This window comes from Pararge aegeria, chromosome 4 (genome assembly GCF_905163445.1).
Source record: "Pararge aegeria chromosome 4, ilParAegt1.1, whole genome shotgun sequence".
In the NCBI taxonomy this organism is placed as follows: domain Eukaryota; kingdom Metazoa; phylum Arthropoda; class Insecta; order Lepidoptera; family Nymphalidae; genus Pararge; species Pararge aegeria.
In genome coordinates this window covers 2005985-2025549 of record NC_053183.1, presented here as the reverse complement: position 1 = coordinate 2025549, position 19565 = coordinate 2005985, and the positions used below count along the sequence as shown (strand labels likewise).

The 19565-nt window shown below is 37.6% G+C and overlaps 1 protein-coding gene across 1 annotated transcript; it reads left to right on the top strand.

Annotated features, from left to right (window-relative positions):
• The first annotated feature begins 169 nt into the window (after window positions 1-169).
• On the top strand, window positions 170-19213 carry LOC120637884 (116 kDa U5 small nuclear ribonucleoprotein component). The gene is made up of 16 exons (XM_039909932.1): window positions 170-360; window positions 1148-1377; window positions 2118-2369; window positions 3010-3267; window positions 6100-6338; window positions 7326-7459; window positions 9230-9416; window positions 10777-10917; window positions 11772-11984; window positions 13160-13295; window positions 14004-14202; window positions 15379-15521; window positions 16671-16807; window positions 17780-17900; window positions 18566-18758; window positions 19043-19213. Exons 1-16 carry the CDS (start codon window positions 170-172, stop codon window positions 19194-19196), a joined length of 2928 nt encoding a protein of 975 aa, XP_039765866.1. The 3' UTR covers window positions 19197-19213.
• Window positions 19214-19565: the final 352 nt, after the last annotated feature.

The following is a 19565-nucleotide window of genomic DNA, read 5'->3' as shown; positions in this document are numbered from 1 at the left end:
TTAGATAAGCTTTTAATTTTTAGTCGGTCCCATTTATTCATAGACCAAAATTATTGTCTGATAGTTGTCATATTGTTTTTGAGGTTAATTGACACTGCTGTCAAAAGCCGCAATTGTTTTGGTTGCGGGTTGTTCTTCAAGTTCGTGTTTATTTCAATAGTTTAACATAATGGATGGGGATTTATACGATGAGTTCGGTAATTACATCGGTCCGGACCTAGAATCGGACTCTGACGATGAGCAGAGTGTATACGGACAAGATAATCGCGATGCGGACGAAGATGCGATGGAGGAAGATGAGGATGCCGACGCCGAGCCCGAAGTGGCCCCAATGTCTGTTGTTCTGCATGAAGATAAGAGGTAATACTTATCTGTCTATGCAGAATGCCAAGAGGAGCTGATAGCTCTACTGCATGATATCTAACACTGCTCTCGATTAATGCATAAGTTAGCATTGGTTGGTAAATTCCAAAATGCTACTGGCATTAACAATAGTTTTGCAACGTTACGTGACACTCGTACTACAATTCGAATGCCTATCACTGAGAAGCAGAATACTTTTATTTTAATTTTATACAAAGAAAATTTCTGATGCTTCCAACCTCACACCCACTTATAATTCTGTTTGTCACTTGACAAGAGTCCTGTGAGCAAGAGTATGGGATGCACATGCATAATCATCACACTCCCTCCAAGGTTTTGCAGGACAAACCACCAAAGAATTTCAGGTCCTATTTGACGACACTGCATCAGCTTGGTTACTGCTTAACCCTCCTGAGAGGAAGCAAAATACTTGCATATTAGCTTAATAATATATTGATTGACACAAATATTTTTATTAGACAACCTCCCTGGCCCAACATTAAGCACGGCCCAATTCATTATATTTTAAATCCAAAATTTAAAATTCAGAAAAAAAAAAATTTATTATCACACTGTTGAAAAACACACATCCGTATATTGTCAATATATCTAGTCTTACTGCACTTTCCATCAGGTGAGTTTGTGGTCAAGTCCTTGTGTATTACCAGTAATTTAAAATAAAAACTTGATTAAGATTTCATAAACTTCTAACTTTTTTTTTATAACATTTGAGGTAGGTTAGGTTATGTAATACAATAGCTGAGGACTCCATCTATCATTTCAGGTACTACCCACAAGCAATAGAAGTCTATGGCCCAGATGTAGAAACAGTAGTACAAGAAGAGGACACACAGGCTTTAGACAAGCCACTTGTGGAGCCAGTCAAGCACAAGAAGTTTCAAATGCAAGAACAGCAGCTACCCGAGACAACATACAATATGGAGTACTTGGCTGACATGCTTGATAATACTAACTTGATAAGGAACATCACTTTGATGGGGCATCTACATAACGGTATGATCTTTCATTGCCATAATTTGTCTAAATTTATGTTGCTGAGTATGTTTTTAATTGTGATCAGTTTAAATTAATTATTTTACTTTTGGCAGATCATATTTTATTTATTTTTACTGAACAATTATTACTGACACCAGTTTGGTTAATCTTTTTGCAAACAAATTTTAATTCTGCTTGATTAAGTATCTCATTAACTGGCACAATTTAATTTTGTGTTTGCTTCTTTTGAAATACCTGAAATAAATCTTTTCAATACAATTCCAAAGCTAATAAGAGATTGTATCTTATGGATGGTAAAGCTTAGATCCAGTTTCAATTGTAAAAAACTAAAGTTTCTAAGTAAATAGATAAGATATAGATAGACATAAGATAAGCTGGCATAAGATTGCTGTCTTATATCAATTCCTGAACTTAGTGTTAAAATTTTATATTTTGATTTTAAGTGTGTTTTACCTAAATTTAAAATAAAAATATAAAGAAATATCAAGTGAATTTTATAATTATTATTGTATGTATTACTTTAAAATTCATATAAAAGTTTTAAGTTGTAGAGATATAATGAATGTAGTTATGTATGGGTATATTATATTGATGAGACCAGCAGCCCAATTCACTAACTTTTTTAACAAGTTTCCAAACCGCTGTTGTCAACCCAACGCATATATTGTGTGGGGAGAACTGAAGGCCCCGAATCCATAAAATGGATCAAAGTAACTATATTTTGTTTATAATTCTAGGCAAAACTTCCTTCGTGGACTGCCTCATGCGTCAAACTCACCCCAGCACTATCAACCATGAGACAACCATACCAATGCGTTACACAGATACATTATTTGTGGAACAAGAACGTGGTGTCTCCATAAAGTCAATGCCCGTTACACTCATGCTGAAGGATATAAAAGGGAAATCACATCTACTTAATATCATGGACACGCCTGGTCATGTTAATTTCAGTGATGAGGTTACTGCTGCACTTAGGATATCAGATGGTAAGAAGTTTTAATTTTGAAATTTACATACTAACCAACAGGTTTTGTACTCTGGTACAAAGTCACGAGTCATTCGTTCTTTACGTCAAATCAAGTGGCAAGTAATTTTATAAATAACTAGCTATTTCCCACGATTTCACCAGCGTTAATTAGAAGTCGTAAAATTATGTTATATTGGTGAGGTTTCAGACTCATACTCATAGGTCTCTTTTTTGTAGTAATTCATATTTTATGCCCAAAAGTTACGACTACAAATTTATGAAGTTGAAATCAAATATTAATTCGACATTCTTTTTCGTCAAAAAATGCGTTAAAGTAGTTAATTGTCGGCCGATTGGCGCAGTTTGCACTGCATCCTGAGTCCAAGGCCCTGGGTTCGATTCCCACTACTGTAAAATGTTTGTGTGACGAACTTAAAAGTTTTCAGTACTTTGGTGTTTATCTGTATATTATAATATGAGTATTTATGTACCTATATTATTCATAAAAATGTTAATCAGTCATCTTAGTACACATAACACAAGCTACGCTTATTGTCGTAGTATATTTATTTATTTATTTGATTTGCAACTCTAAATCTAGTGATATTAGGTATATTTTAGTGTTCTACATTGTATAACACACAGTTTTACAATTACAGGTGCAGTACTATTCGTGGACGCGGCGGAAGGTATAATGCTGAACACAGAGCGACTGCTCCGACACGCGGTCCAAGAACGTGTACCGCTAACCATATGCGTCAATAAGATCGACCGTCTCATCCTGGAGTTGAAGCTACCGCCCGCAGACGCGTACTATAAGTTGAGGCATATCATAGACGAGCTGAACACCATGATAGATACCCACCAACCTCAAGATAACCCAGACGAGCCTGCCACTGTGTTCTCACCTTTATTAGGTATGTTGTATGTTTGTAACTCCTTTGGACTTCATTTTGGCCCTCTTCAAATGGTCGTTCAAACTTTGTAGATATATCAAGAATCGATGAGAACCCACTACAAATTAGTGTATTGATAAACGACTAAGACACCGGGAGGTATCTTTGCATAGTTCGAGTCCATGTAGGACTGCGGTGCATCGATAATGCAGTCGTATATATATTATATCAAAATACCCACCAACTCAATTTCATGAACATAAATATCTGGCAAATATGAAGATTAGTTATCAAGTTATTTTATTATTTTATTTACCCACTTTATAAATTTACTGTAACATTATAAGGCCGATTGGCGCAGTGGGCAGCGACCCTGCTTTCTGAGTACAAGGCCGTGGGTTCAATTCCCACAACTGGAAGATGTTTCTGTGATGAACATGAATGTTTTTCAGTCTGCGTGTTTATATGTTTATTATAAGTATTTATGTATATCATTCATAAAGTCAGTCAGTTATCCTAGTACCCATAACACAAGCAACGCTTACTTTGGGACTAGATGGTGTGGTTATTGTCGAAGTTTATTTATTTATTCCATTTTTTAATTTGCAAAATATGGTTTTTGTTAATAATTTTCATCTATGGCCTGAATAAGGCACTAATGATTTAATTTTAATTACTAACCATTATTTTTATCCGATTTTTCAATATTTTATGGTGAATGGTTACCCGATTAATTTTGCTGTAATAAAAATAGTAGAAAAAACTAATAATCACTGTTCTATAAATACACTAAACTAAAAGGTAGAAATTAGGTTGATTTTTTTTATACCAAGCGTGTTTTATTGAACAATTTATCAATTTACAATTTAATTACACATAAATATCTGTGCAGCACACCTTTGATACAAACTATTAAAGAGGTCTGCCTTACTGCGACTTCGTTATTATATCGTTGACGTTGTTTTGTAGGTATATAATAATTAAACGCATTGAAATCCATCTGGATTCAAGAGGCGTTGTAAAAATTTTTTTTTTTTTATGTATGTGTAGTTTGTAGCGACTATTACAAAGTACATTTGCCACGGTGCGGAAGGTCATGTTTCTTGCCGGGCACAACGATAGCGTGAGCTAAAACTGTACAGCGCCATCCATCGCTCGGCGACGACAACACTGACCCTAACTTGTTTTACTCGTAGTATATATAGACTTTTGTGACAGCTCGTCCGGGGAATGAAAGTATGAATGAATGAGTAGACCTTTAATGTACACAACACATCGAAAATTCACAAAATGCAAATGTAATCGAGCGTTATGGTAGAAGGTACAATTTATCGCTATAGAAAGAAAATTCTATAGAAGCTAGGTACAACATATGTATATATATATATATATATATATATATACACATATGATATATATATATACACATATGATATATATATATATATAATATATATATATATATATATATATGATATTATGCTATAAACACATAAACAAACATCATAGTACTCGTACATATTGAACAACCAAAAATGTATCTATACTAATATTAATATAGTTAAAGTTTGTGAGTTTGTGAATTTCTGACACTGTCGGGGGATCTACTAGACCGATTTTGAAAATTCTTTCACTAATATAAAGCCACATTATTTGTTAGTGCCATAGGCTAAATATTAATGTGAGAACTGAAAAGAACTTTTCATAGCAGTCGGACTTGCAAAGTAAGTCGGAGAAAAAACGGTCGAACGAAAACGTTTCTTGCGAAAGCTGCCTTAACGATTAGAAATATATGATTGAGAGCTATGGAAAAGTGGTAGAGCTTGAAAAGGCCTATGAAAAATTCCGCGACAGCATATGTATAATTTTTTTATTTGAATAACAAAAGTAGTTTTTTTTTATTAATTAAATTAAAATCCTTAGGTCATGTTTATTGGTCATATTATCAAAAATTATGAATTCTTATCAAAATAAGTATTTAAATCAAAAGACAAAATTCATTTGTTTTTAATACTACCTTTTACTGCATATAATTTGGACGAATGGTTAAAGATATAATACGAGAAATGCATGGAGCCACGACCAAGCCGTAATCTTTTGAGTTGTATTAATTCTATTGGACGGTTTTTTTATATGTTGAACATGTAAATCTATTTAGAAATAATCTATGTTAGCTTATATCAGATTGGAAAGCCTGGACCTATAATGTTTTGGTTCCAAATTACATCTTATATTATCCTAATATATAGAGCTGAAGCCGAGTTTGTTTGTTGGTTTGTTTACTTGAACGCGATGGTTTCAGGAACTACTGGTCCGATGTGAACTATTCTTTCAGCGTTGGATAGCCCGTTTATCGAAGAAGGCTGTAATATAGGTTTTACCGACATTAAGCTCGATTCCTTTGGGAGAGGGGTAGAAGGTGTTTGACTATTTTACACCATAACGCCGTCAAATGATAACCGATTTAAATAATTACTTTTGTACTTTAGAGGTTATAATGTCTGTTTAATTTTGCCCAAATTTCGTGTAGTTCTGATGAATGTGATTGGAGATAGAGGACACAACTCCTCAGCGGACGGCAGCCAACCCGTCATTTAAAGCTTAGCTATCCTAAATACATAAAGTGCGTAGGATTACACCTAAATCGAATGCCACATGTCTTTCGAAAAACAAAAACAAACGCAGACGAAGTCGCGGGCAACAGCTAGTATTGTATATAGTAGGATTTATAACAAATATATATATTCTCCACATACAAAACACCAGAACATCCTCAGGAGATTTTCCACGTCAATGTCTGAGGATGCTTAACGCGGAGCGAATTAAGGTCATGGAATTTCGCGATCTATCCAGGTAACGTCTGCTTCGCCTCGTCGCTGTACGACGTCTGCTTCACCCTCGAGTCGTTCGCGGCGATGTACGCGTCCGCCCACGACTGCGGCCTGCGCGCGTCTGACATGGCGGCGTGGCTGTGGGGCGACGTATACTTCAACGCTAAGACGCGTCGCTTCACTAAGAAGCAACCGCACGCTTCGGCGCAGCGGAGCTTCGTCGAGTTCATACTCGAGCCGCTCTACAAGATCTTCGCGCAGGTAAAGTCAAAACTTTCTGTATTCAAATAGACAGTAGTAATAGCAGTGGCGTGCATAGAGGGTATGCACAGGATATGCAGATGATATAAAATTAAGAAAATCTCCAGTACGAGTTATAAATACTTAAGGGTAGGCTTTTTATAACTCTTACAATGCCTATCCTTAAGTTTTTTATAACTTGTACTGGAGTTTTTCTTCATTTTATATCACCTGCATACCATCTATGCACGCCACTGACTGTAATAGGTAGAGGTTTTGTGCAAGAGCTTGTCCGGGGAAGTATTCATAAAAATATTCATCAGTCATCTTAGTACCCATAACACAAGCTACGCTTACTTTGCGGTTAGATGCTGATGTGTGTACTGTCGTAGTATATTTATTTATTTATTATTTAATATTGCTTTTAATTTTGACGGCCTATTGTCGCAGTGGGAAGCGACCCTGCTTTCTGAGTCCAAGGCTGTGGGTTTGATTCATGATCAAAAGGTGTTTGTGTGATGAACACGAATGTTTTCCAATAGTATCCCCGGATAATATAAGTCTTTATGTGTATTACTCATTAAAATATTCATCAGTCATACCTATAACAAGCTACGCTTGCTTTGGGGTTAGATGGTGATGGGTGTATCTTCATCACTATATTACCAACCCACTACTGAGCTCGAATCTCGTACAACAAGAAGGGGTTAAGGCCGTAGTCCACCATGCTGGCCCAGAGCGGTTTGGTGGACTCCACGCACCTTTGAGAACATTATGAAGGACTCTCAGTAATGCAGGTTTCCCCACGATGTTTTCCTTCATCGTTCAAGCAATTGATATTTAAATTACTTAAAAAAAAAAAACGTACATAACTTAGAGTTGTTAATATAAAAATAAAAGTAGGTCATAAAAGTTAGAGATGCGAGCTGGGATATGAATGCGTTATGACCGCTATAGTGTGTATATGGTCGTAGCATGGTGATTTTATTTAATTATTTTTGCCCACAGGTTGTTGGTGACGTAGACGACACCCTGCCAGCAGTATTGTCGGAACTGGGCATCAAACTCACTAAGCAAGAGGCCAAACTGAACGTGCGTCCACTGCTGCGACTAGTGTTTAGCCGCTTCTTCGGCGACTTTTGGTAAGGGAAGCTGTCTTATCTAACCCACCTTATATATACACCATACTTAATTTGGATATGGTTGGAAGAAGAAGAAGAAATACTTTATTGCACACAAACATCGAAATATACATAAAATATAGAATAAACAACAGAGCAAGAATTGTAGGCATGCAAAGGCGGCCTTATTGCTGCAAGCTATCTCTTACAGGCAACCTTTGGCAGAAGGAAAAGCTGCAAGAGAGCGGAATAGTGCAATTATATATACATATATATTCGAAAATAAATAGACATACATATAAAATAAATATATATGACGGCGCCTCTGACGCGATATTATTTTTAAAAACAATGACGTCAGCAATACTGACGTCATTTTCGTCGTCGTTATCGTAACTTTCCATGTTAGCAGTAATAAGGACTTGTTATTCCAAATAATTGTTTATTTAACTTAAATAAAGTTATCACAACAATATAGAGCTCTGCTCGGTTTGGCTACTCGTGCCAGAATGATCCGCAAGACACTGAACACTCTGTATTTATAAAGAACACCCAGGTGGGGTGATAAGCAATCTGTTGTTTACAGGTGGTGTACATCAATTAGCTAATGATCTTTAATTATGAGAATAACAATTACAATTTATCTTTAATCAATTTAGTTTTTAGGGTAATCAATTTAGCAACTTCATATGTCGTTGCGCCGATATATATATACTTATATATATGAATACATATATAATTAAATATTGAAAAACTTACAAATAATACACATTAATTAAGATATTTGTTGAAATTACTTCACTTAAAGACAGATAGTAGTCTTTAAGACGACGTTTAAATAGGAAAGTTACATGAAGGATTTCTGTCATCATCATCATCATTTCAACCTATTGAGGTCCACTGCTGGACATAGGTAGGTAGGGAGTTCCAAAATCCACGGTCCTGGGCCGCTTATTTCCAGCGGCTCTCAGCGACTCGTCTGATGTCGTCTGTCCACCTCGTTGGAGGCCGACCAACTTTTACTTGTGCGGTTGCCATTCCAGTACCTAGGAACCCCAACGTCTATCGGTTTTTCGAGCTATGTGCCACGCCCATTTCCACTTCAGCTTTGCGACATTTTCGCATCATTCGTATTTTTTTTTTCAATAAAAAAAATCCTATGTTGCTTCTAATAACTCCAAGAATATGTGTACAAAGTTTCATGATGATCGTTTAAGTAGCTTTCGCGTGAAAGCGTAACAAACACTTTAATATTAGTAGGTATGTCGGCAAATAAAGGAAAGCAGTGAGAAGGAAGCAAGATATCAATGAGCTGATTTTGAGGTCATTATAGGAATTTCCAGTAGTTAAAGAAACCTTAACGTCGCCGCTAAACGTTGTTTTGCACTGATACTCATCGGAGTATCGTGTCTTGCTTTTTAATATGTTTTGACACATTAAAAAGCAATACACGATGATACGTTAAATTTAGCGGCTGTATATCAAGTAGGCCTAATATAAGCACTATTGAAACGTCAAGTGTGTCTGTTTGTAGTGACTCTACCACCGGTTAGGAAGGCAGATTCTACCGAGAAGAAGCCGGCAAGAAACTCAGCAGTTGCTCTTTTCCAACATCGTTTTTCAATTTAACAATCTTTGTTCTATCCTGTGTGAGATAAAAGCGTAGCGGCTTGCTTCCAGGCAACCTTTTCATTAAGAAAGTCATCAATAGTATAGTAACCTCGATGTTTTAAATGTGTTTTTATACATTGTTTAAACTTATGTAATGGTAAATCTTTCATTCTCTTACAGTGGTTTAGTGGACATGGTTATAAACCACGTGCCATCGCCATTGGACGCGGCGCCGCGGAAGGTTGCGCACGCGTACCGCGGCGTCGCGGGGCCCTTGCATAGCGACATGATCGCGTGCGACCAGTCCGGCAGATTGGTGGCGCACACCACCAAGATGTACCCCACAGATGACTGCACTTTCTTCTTGGTGAGTGGTATAACTTTTCAACTGATTCAAAAAGAAGGAAGAGGTTTTTAATATGACTGTTCTGTTCTTTAAATAACCCTAGATTGTGATCATCATCAAAAACAACAGCCCAGTAGCGTCCACCATTAAACATAGGCCTTTCCAAGAGCGCGCCACCACACACGGTCCTCCACCTTTCTCATCCATCCAAGGTCATCTGCCCAGCGGACTGGTGGTCGTCCCACACTGCGCTTACCGATTCGCGGTCTCCACTCCAGCACGTGTCTGCCCCAACGGCCATCAGTCCTACTGCCACTTCAACTTACTTATCTTTTGAGCTATGTGGGTGACCTTGGTTCTTCTACGGATTTCGTCGTTGCGAATTCTATCCCGAAGAGAGACCCCCAAAATAACTCGCTCATCTAGCAACGTAGCTAAATTCTTGTATCAGGTCGACCGTCAGTGTCCACGTCTCAGCTCCATATATCATTACAGGCAGGACACACTCGTTAAAGACTTTCGTCTTGAGGCGCCCTAGATTGTATTTTGGATGAAACACATCAGATGGGAGATCATTCCACAATTTGCAAGTGCGCGATAGAAATTATCTGGTATTTTTAGCAGTAGAAGATTACCAGGCATCCAGATGATGAGAGAGAGGAATTTATTTATTTGTTTATTTGTTACTCGATTACTCCGCCAATTATATACCGATTTTGATGATTATTGCTCCTCTTAGGCTAAGGTATATTTGGGAACCTCCTAGCGTTTGGCTTAAGTAAGCGAATGTCATGGAAATAATCTTTTCATTACTTTATAGTATAAAGTATGTTTTGAAAAAACAAGTGTGTTAGAATAATTAAAAATAAACACAGTAAAAATAGATTTTATTAATGTAAGTGTTTTTTATTTCATAAACAAATTAAAATAAACTTTGCACTATAAAAGTAACAAATAGATTGATTACATCATAAGACACTTAATAAACATAACTTAATAGCCTAATATTCATTGACTGTGAGATGGTGATAGCAAAAAAATACCCGGCTAAGATTTTTGTTTGGCTCCTTTTAGATAAGGGCGCGTAACTTTAGTTTTGTGTTTACAAATGTAGTTATCGCCATCACTACTCACTACTATGTAGATTATTTTTGTATGTAATTAACGCATCAAAAGTGCCATCTATGTGTCTATGAATGAAATATTTGACTTTGACTTTAACTGAGAAATAAAAACAACTTAATGTCCATAACAGAATAATATAATGATCACAAAAGTATTATATTTTTGTAACATATTCCATTATTAACAAGCAAGATATCTTTAGCAAGCTTTTCTCTAATGTTAAACTGAGATTTATTGTTATTAATTATTGTCATAGGTGCTAGCTCGCATAATGTCGGGCACGTTGTACGCGGGTCAAACAGTTCGGGTGTTGGGAGAGAATTATAGCACCCAAGACGAAGAGGATTCACGGATTATGAACGTCGGACGATTGTGGATATACGAAGCGCGTTATAAGGTAACACTTATAATTAATTTATTTATTTATATATTTAAAAAAGAAAAAAAACTCCACCACGCTCGCAAAGGCTAGAGAACTCTCAGGCATGCAGGTTTCCTCACGATGTTTGCCTTCACTGTTAAAGCAGGTGATATTTTGATTGCTTAAATTAAAAACTTGCATAGCTCCTAAAAATAAGACCTGCGTGCCGAGGATCGAACTTTGTCTCCCCGAAAAGAAGGTCAAAGCCCTAACCACTGAGTTCTAGCGTCTCGAAGCACTATGGTATATAATATGCATTTTTAGAGTCCTACTCATATAAATCCATTACCGGCCCACTACAGGGGTCAAGGCCTTAGTCCACCATACTGACCCAGTGCGGATTGGACTCCTCGAACCCTTCAAAACATGGAGAACTCTCATCACATTACATCACATCATCACAGTTGAAGCATATGGTATTTTTATTGCTTAAAACGCACATAACTTATTAAAGTTAAAGGTGCGTGCTCGTGTGGGTGCGAACTCGGCCCCGCGTCAGTGAACTCGAAGACCAACAATACAGACTTGATCACGTATAAATGTGATCTTCTATCTATGGACAGTTTCCGTATGTAAGCACATCGCTTGTTGTGCGTCGAAATTTCCCGCTGTCGTTCGTTACTGCAGCCATCCGAGCTCATTCCAGAAGCCTAGCAAGACGCCCAGGTTGCTGAGGATTTCCGGGAAAGTGGCTGGGGGCTTCAGATAGATCTTGCTCTGTTACGCGTATAAACGTGTTGCCAAGTCATTGCAGTTCGCGAAAATTGTTGATTGTTTCTTATAGATTCCTCGAGTATGAAAGTCTTCATAAGATGATCCTTTGTTCGCAGGTTGAACTCAATCGTATACCAGCCGGTTGCTGGGCCTTGATCGAGGGTATCGACCAGCCGATAGTGAAAACCTGCACCTTAGTTTCCGCTGATGAGGAGGAGGAATTACACACCTTCAAACCCTTGCGTTTTAACACTCAAGCCGTGGTCAAGATAGCTGTGGAACCGGTCAATCCATCTGAGCTACCCAAAATGCTGGATGGACTCAGAAAGGTTAGTGACATTAGTGTTAACTGAGTTGTATTTGTTAACTCCCCGAAGCTGTTAACAGCTGCGTTGGAGGACGTCTTAAAGCTTAGTACATTATCAACTTTGGTTTACCAAGGATGCAGTCTTTATGGGAGACCTTAATACGATGCTCAAAGACCTCAGTGCAGTTTCTCAACTGGTGGGCCTACGTACGAACATGAGCGAGACGAAAATTATGTCTAACGCTCATTTTCCGCTTCACCCAGTAAAAGATGGGGAGCTCTGCACTCTTTTCACTATTTTTTTTTATTTAAACTTTTAACTTAAACTGAACTTAGACTAATTAACAATTATCATTAATTTCTAAAACAATTTATTTGTTATATAAAGTAAATTAAATGTGATTATTGATGTATACCTACTCGTATATACGACCAAATGCGTACTTCATAGCCTATTTTGGTAAGTATGTAATAAATGTCTTCAATGGTGCAATATAAAATCTACTGATGATGAAAAAATGTACAGGGTTTAACCTTAATTATCAACATTATTTAAGGCGAGCACTGTCGCCTGTAATACATTATAGGCGGCAGTGCTCGCCTTAAATTGTTTATACGATGATTGATTGTATGATTGTGCGAGTTTGCATCGCGTAGGTACTTGTACTCGCGTATATGTTTGCTTATGTACATATGTTAATTATATGTATATATATATTTGATTACGTGCGTGCGTGTGTATGTGTTTATGTGTGTTTACATGTGAAACATTCGAAATTGTGCACGAGCGCATATACACACAATCCAGTTAGGTAGGTCAAATTTCGAGAAAGAGGTGATCCAACGAGTCCAATTCGGAAAGGCAGCGAAACGTTCGGGAAACTTCGTGACATTTCTTAGTCCAAAATTCCTGAGAGTGAAGACCAAAATATTTGAACAGTGCTTCGAGAGAGATTAGGATATCTCTTTGTGATTAAATCAGAAATGAGGAGATCCATAGAAGAACTAGAGGTACCGATATAGCTCAACGAGTCGCGAAGCTGAAGTGGAAAAGGGCGGGACACAGCTCGGAAATTCACTGGACGTTGCGGCGCCAAGGTGCTGGAATGGCGATCCCGCCACTGTTAAACTTGTATTTTTCGATTAAATAGATGAATAATAAGAAATAGTAAGAAATTCAGTATAAGCTCTTTGCAGGTAAACAAATCTTACCCGGTCCTGTCGACGCGTGTAGAGGAGAGTGGCGAGCACGTGGTATTGGGTACTGGCGAGTTATACTTAGACTGCGTTATGCACGATCTACGTAACATGTACTCTGAGATCGATATTAAAGGTAAGTGAAATACATTATAATGTTCACTGTTAATTTATAGGGTTATAGTACTTGAGCAATATTTTCTTAATAATAAGATAGCGTGCGAAGTAATCTCGCAAAGGCTTCTTACTTTATATATTAATTTTCATAAAGTGCAGTTGTAGTATTTTTGAATACTGAGCCATCAAAGACTACGCGTAGTTTTATAGACACGCTCTCTTCTTTATCAATAACTCTTAGGTGTGGCAAATTGTATATGCCTATCTTGTGCATGTTTTTCGAAGTTATACTTCTTTAGCGGCGTTAAAAAAATCATGGGAGTGAAATTATACGATGTAACGACATGCGCGCGCACATGGTGCACGATTTTAACAGGATGAAGGTAGTTGCGAAACCGAATGAGAGGGGAATACATCGTCCGCAAAAAACCGGCACCTAAAGTAATTAAGCTATAAGGTTTGACAGTGTACTTTCAATTGTCAAAGTCTGCGGGCTTATTCCGGTGATTCAATTGATTCAATTGTACAAAATTGTAATATTCAGTGAAACTTTGTGGTCCGATAATGAGATAACTAGATAATGCGTTATAATAAAACTTTCAATGTATTCAATACCTTTTTCTATTGTAAGTGTCGTATTCTCTACCAACGTAGAATAGGGCGTAAGATAAAAATTTTGTTATTATATAATATTATATATATAAGATCAAACCCGTTTTTTTTTTAGTCGCAGACCCAGTGGTGTCGTTCTGCGAGACAGTAGTGGAAACTTCGTCGCTGAAGTGCTTCGCGGAGACACCAAACAAACGCAACAAGTTAACTATGATCGCGGAGCCGCTAGAGCGTGGGCTCGCGGAGGACATCGAGGCAGGAGCTGTGTGTGTCACGTGGGACCGGCGTCGTCTCGGAGAGTTCTTCCAGACCAAGTATGTTTGAAGGCTCCTGGCTTGGATGTGTCTTTTTCAGGCGTATGTTTTAGTAACAGGAGTATGTTCAAACGATACTTTTGACTTTTTGAATATACAACGTGTAACTGAACTACGAAATACTGTTGAAGGGTGCACAAGTATATTTTATAAGGAATCAGACTGTAAAAATATTAAATCAAAAGAAGCATATTTATTTTTCCATACAAACGAATTCAAAACATCCAAGTGTTGACAACCCTATTGAAAAAAAATTACCGATACGCGCATAGTACCTACGCTACGCGACGCGTACCTAATAAAGTGACAGGAGTCACTTGATATTAATTTTGCATGCGATGTTAGTGCTGTATCTGATTTCTTTCAGTAAAAAATATGGCACTGGATTTTCAAAAACTATAAGCACTTCGGGTTCACAGATAAAGTACATATATACCTCTAAAGCCAGTGAAGAATTGTATCGGTTTTCATTTACACGTTGTTTGCACTGGTGATTGTTTGCAACACACGAGACGTAGGGTATGCGACGACGCAGCATAAGGTTGAGTGCTCTTGCGTAAATGCTTATTCGCTCTTTATTTATAAGTAGTCACATAGATGGTGGGAAATCGAAAACCGTTTGAGATATTTGCGGTGAGTCTATATACAAAGCGATTTAGAAGAAGAAGAAACACTTTATTGTACGTATAACATACAGGAAAAAAAAAGGTAAGGAGTATACAGTACGCAATGTAGACATGCAAAGGCGGCCTTATTGCATCAAGCAATCTCTTACTGGCAACCTTTGTAGATAGGACTTAGAGAAAGAGAACGGGATAGTGCCAAGAGTGTTGATAGATATACATAAATACCAAAATGTATAAATACAAATACAAAGATAATTGGTTTACTAATTAAATCACTGTATATTATGTAAAAAATATATGAACTTCGCAGTTCCATGGTTTGACGGTACGGACATGTAGTATGCTTGAAACTAAACCAAGACAGTTACTTCATTCCGTGACACATGCCAAAAATTTTTGTTTAAGGAAGTCCTGGTCTGAGAAGATTTTAGTAGCAAAAAAATGTTATTTTCGCTGTATTTCCTAAATACGTGTGATATACATAAGCGGAGCTACGGGCCAAAATTTGGACAGCCTCAATGAGCTTTTAAATATTGAAGTCAATTTTCAGATACGATTGGGATTTGCTAGCGGCGCGTTCAATTTGGGCCTTTGGACCCGATGCAACGGGTCCCAACATTCTGGTAGACGACACGTTGCCGTCTGAAGTAGACAAACATTTACTAGCCTCCGTAAAGGATAGTATTGTTCAAGGTCTGTAACATTAACCATTACTTTTTTATTTTGTCTGTTAAACGAATTAAAGCGCTGAGTGGATGTTCTAGGGTCGTAAAATTAACGATACATTTAATCTGACAGCCGATTGGTTCGGTTGGTTCAATTCCCCCAACTAAAAAATGTTTTTGTGATGAACATGAATGGTTTTTCAGTGTCTGAGTGTTTATCTGTATATTATAAGTATTTATGTATATTGATCATAAAAATATGCAGCAGTCATCTTAGTAAGCATAACACCAGCTACTAACTTTGGTTCTAAAAATTAAAAAAAAATCAAAATTCATTTATTTCAAGTAGGCCTAATTTATAAGCACTTTTGAAAAGTCAGGTCAGTCTGTTTGTATTGACTCTACCACCGGTTCGGAAGGCAGATTCCACTGAGAAGAGCCGGCAAGAAACTCAGCAGATTGCTCTTTTCAACGTCATTTTAAAGTTTAACTTGAATTTGAATTTTTCTGTTTTTTGAGAGATGAGAGCGGAGTGGCCTGCTTTCAAGCAGCCTTGTCGTTAAGGAATTCATCAATCGTGTAGTAACCACGATTTGTTAAATGTGTTTTAATATATTGTTTAAACTTAGGTAAAGTTAGATCTAATATTACCTTCGCTATCATGTTATAAAAGCATATACCCATCCCGGGCTAGATGGCGATGTGTGTACTGTCGTAGTATATTTATTTAATCTGTAATGATCTGTGAAATGAACACATATACACACAAATATACACACATACACACATATACACATAAATATTGTTTGAGGTCTGTAAAATGTAACTTTACTCTTAATGGTCTGTAAAACGAGCCGATACATTTATCTGCTCCGTAATGTGCGTAAAATGATCCATTACACTTCTTTGACGTTCTTGGTCTGTAAAATGCACAATTACTCCTAATTGTTCATTGTCAGTAAAATGCACCAATAACTCTTAATTGTTGATCAATGTCTTTAATATGAACCAATTCATTTTTAAGACACTGCACCGCACTATTCTGTGCCAATTTTGACTAAGAACTTCACTTCTAAACAACCAGAATCATTAGCAGCCGATTACTTAAAAAAAATTTAGTCAAATGATTGCTTTCTAAAATTATTATATTTTTATTATATTAAATTGTTTCTCCTAGGTTTCCAGTGGGGCACGAGAGAAGGGCCGCTGTGCGAGGAGCCGATCCGTAACGTGAAGTTCAAAATCCTCGACGCAGTTATAGCTCAGGAGCCGTTACACCGAGGCGGTGGGCAGATAATTCCTACTGCTAGAAGGGTGAGTAAACTTTGTCAAAATATAAAAAAAATTTTTAGCCTGCGAATTCCTTTTCAGCTGCCTAATCTAGAAGCGCATAAACATTATCGTCGTCGTAGTCGTCGTCGTCGTCGTCGTCGTCGGCGTCGTCGTCGTCGTCGTCGTCGTCGTCGTCGTTGTCATGATCATCATCATCATCATAGTCATCATCATCACATCACATCAACCACCACGTTGGCCCAGTGCAGATTGGTCGACTCCACACACCTTTGAGAACATTATGTAGAACTCTCAGGCATGCAGGTTACCACATGATGTTTTCCTTCACCGTTGAAGCAAGTGATATTTTAATTACTTAAAAACGCGCATAACTTAGAAAAGTTGGAGGTGCTTGCTGGGATTCTAACTCGGCCCCCCGAAAGTGACGTCGAGCTCCTTGGCTACTTGGCTATCACCGCGTCATAGGCTTCAATCGCATTATATGTAATACTTATTAGTATAAAAGTATCAACCTTCTTAGAAAAGCGCGGGTCAGGTGTATCTATTTAGGCACGTATTTTGCATGGTTTTAATAAAAATACATATGTTACTGCCGCTACCATCTGATACTACACTGTCACTTACCACCAGGTGAGTTTTAAGTTAAGAGTTTGAAGAAGGCTTACTTGTAATGGAACTTAAAAAAAAAGATATTTTTTCAATGATTTTAATGAGATAACCACTCTTAAAGCGCGGCGTTAAAATGACATTTGCTTGCGGCTGAGCTGCGTGCTTGAGGTTATTCTTACCTAATCTACGATAGTGCGAGCCAATTTCAACCTAAATACCACAGCGGACGACTCATAATACATTACAATAGCGCGCTATAATACATTATGACAACAAATGTGTGGAATTTTTAGGGAGTCATGTTATCGTTTACGTCTATTTAGGCCACAAACTCCTCCGAATCGGTCGTCAAGATTGTGTTAATTGTTTTATTTTAATATCCAGGTGGCATACTCAGCGTTCCTGATGGCAACACCTCGATTGATGGAGCCATATTTATTCGTGGAAGTACAGGCGCCAGCGGACTGTGTGTCGGCCGTCTATACAGTACTTGCGAAGAGGAGAGGTACAGAAATATTACTATTCTTCTATAGTTCTATCAAGAATATCACTTTACAGTGTACTGTAATCTTCAGAAAATATCTTGTATCGTTCTCAAGTCACTAAGTAAAACTTAAATTCAAATTAAATTTCTTTATTCATGTAGGCCTATCGCAGTCACTTATGAAGAGTTGGTTCATAAATATATGTTTACATAATTATAAGGGGATGGCGATAACTTTGTTCGCCGACTTATATCTAAAGCTACGAGGGTTCCAAACGCGCCCTGGTCTAAGTAGAGCCCACAACAAACTAAGTCGAGTATTTTTTTTGTTATCACCATCTCACAGTAAATATATATTAAGCTATGAAGTTAGAGCAATTCAAACCCAAGATTTTTTATCGTTTAAGTAATCCTTAACATTATATCCAATACTGTTCTTCATCCTATTTAATATAACAGTGCAGAGTTTAGAGTATAGAGGTGGTGGTGGCTATGTCGGTAAATCTATTTCTTCTACGGATCCACTCATTTCTGATTTGATCAAGTAGAGATACTCCGAGTATAGCTCTCGCAATCGCCCGCTTTGCCATCTATCCAGCGACAAAATGTACCATTGACAGACTTTATTGATGATCCTCGTAATCAAATTGTGAATCTTATAATTTAACGTGTGTCTTACCTTTTAGGTCACGTGACCCAAGACGCTCCCGTGCCAGGGTCACCGCTTTACACTATCAAAGCGTTCGTACCGGCGATAGATTCGTTCGGCTTCGAAACTGATCTGCGCACGCACACCCAAGGTCAGGCCTTCTGCCTGCAAGTGTTCCACCACTGGCAGATCGTGCCGGGTGACCCTCTGGACAAGAGCATAATTATTAGGTAAGTTATCAATATTTCGTCGAAACAAAACCTCGATGATGCATTGAGTTCAAGGTTATACTGCTTTTGAAATAATTAGCATCCTCAATGAGGTCAAGTAGTACGCACGCCGTACTGGCACAACCTTTACCGGAGTAGTGGCATAAAGCCAGAAGAAAAACCTCCTCATACATTTATTATCATGTACAAAGAAATTGTAGTTTAGGCAGTGTTTTTGTGCGTGTATGAAGTGTAAGCCACTAAGCCATCGTCATTTAAGCGCTTAAATGATTTATGATTTATAGGCCCTTGGAACCGCAGCCCGCAACTCACCTAGCGCGCGAGTTCATGATCAAAACGCGCCGGCGGAAGGGGCTGAGCGAGGACGTTTCCATCAACAAGTTCTTCGATGACCCCATGTTGCTGGAGCTCGCTCGGCAAGATGTACAATTCAATTAAATATTAAATATTCTATATTGGTTGTTTTATTTCAAATTAGGCTGTCGCCCGATACTTAGTGTGTGTGGAATGGAACGCTCCTGTGGCGGTCTCAACTTTACCAACATCACGCTACTGAAATTTTACAAATGAGGGCGATATAACATTGATTTAATAATGATATCACTAAACAAATTTTTCGTTTACTGACTTTTTTGTAACACAACCTCTTAAATAAAGTGCTTATTGATATCGATTATTTATACTTGTGCCCGAATAACATAGAAACAACTGGTCAATAGCAACTGTAACTTCTTTCAAAAGCAGGCTTTTAATATATGCTATGTGCACTTGTAATTGACGTGCATATCGGTCCATGTTTTTTTGTGA

Bases quoted from the DNA above. Each gene is read 5' to 3' on its own strand.
- LOC120637884 (XM_039909932.1), top strand. From the start codon at position 170: ATGGATGGGGATTTATACGATGAGTTCGGTAATTACATCGGTCCGGAC. The intron at 15,522-16,670 runs GTCTGTAACATT...TGTTTCTCCTAG, and splicing joins AAAGGATAGTATTGTTCAAG to GTTTCCAGTGGGGCACGAGA. The intron at 18,759-19,042 runs GTAAGTTATCAA...TATGATTTATAG, and splicing joins GACAAGAGCATAATTATTAG to GCCCTTGGAACCGCAGCCCG.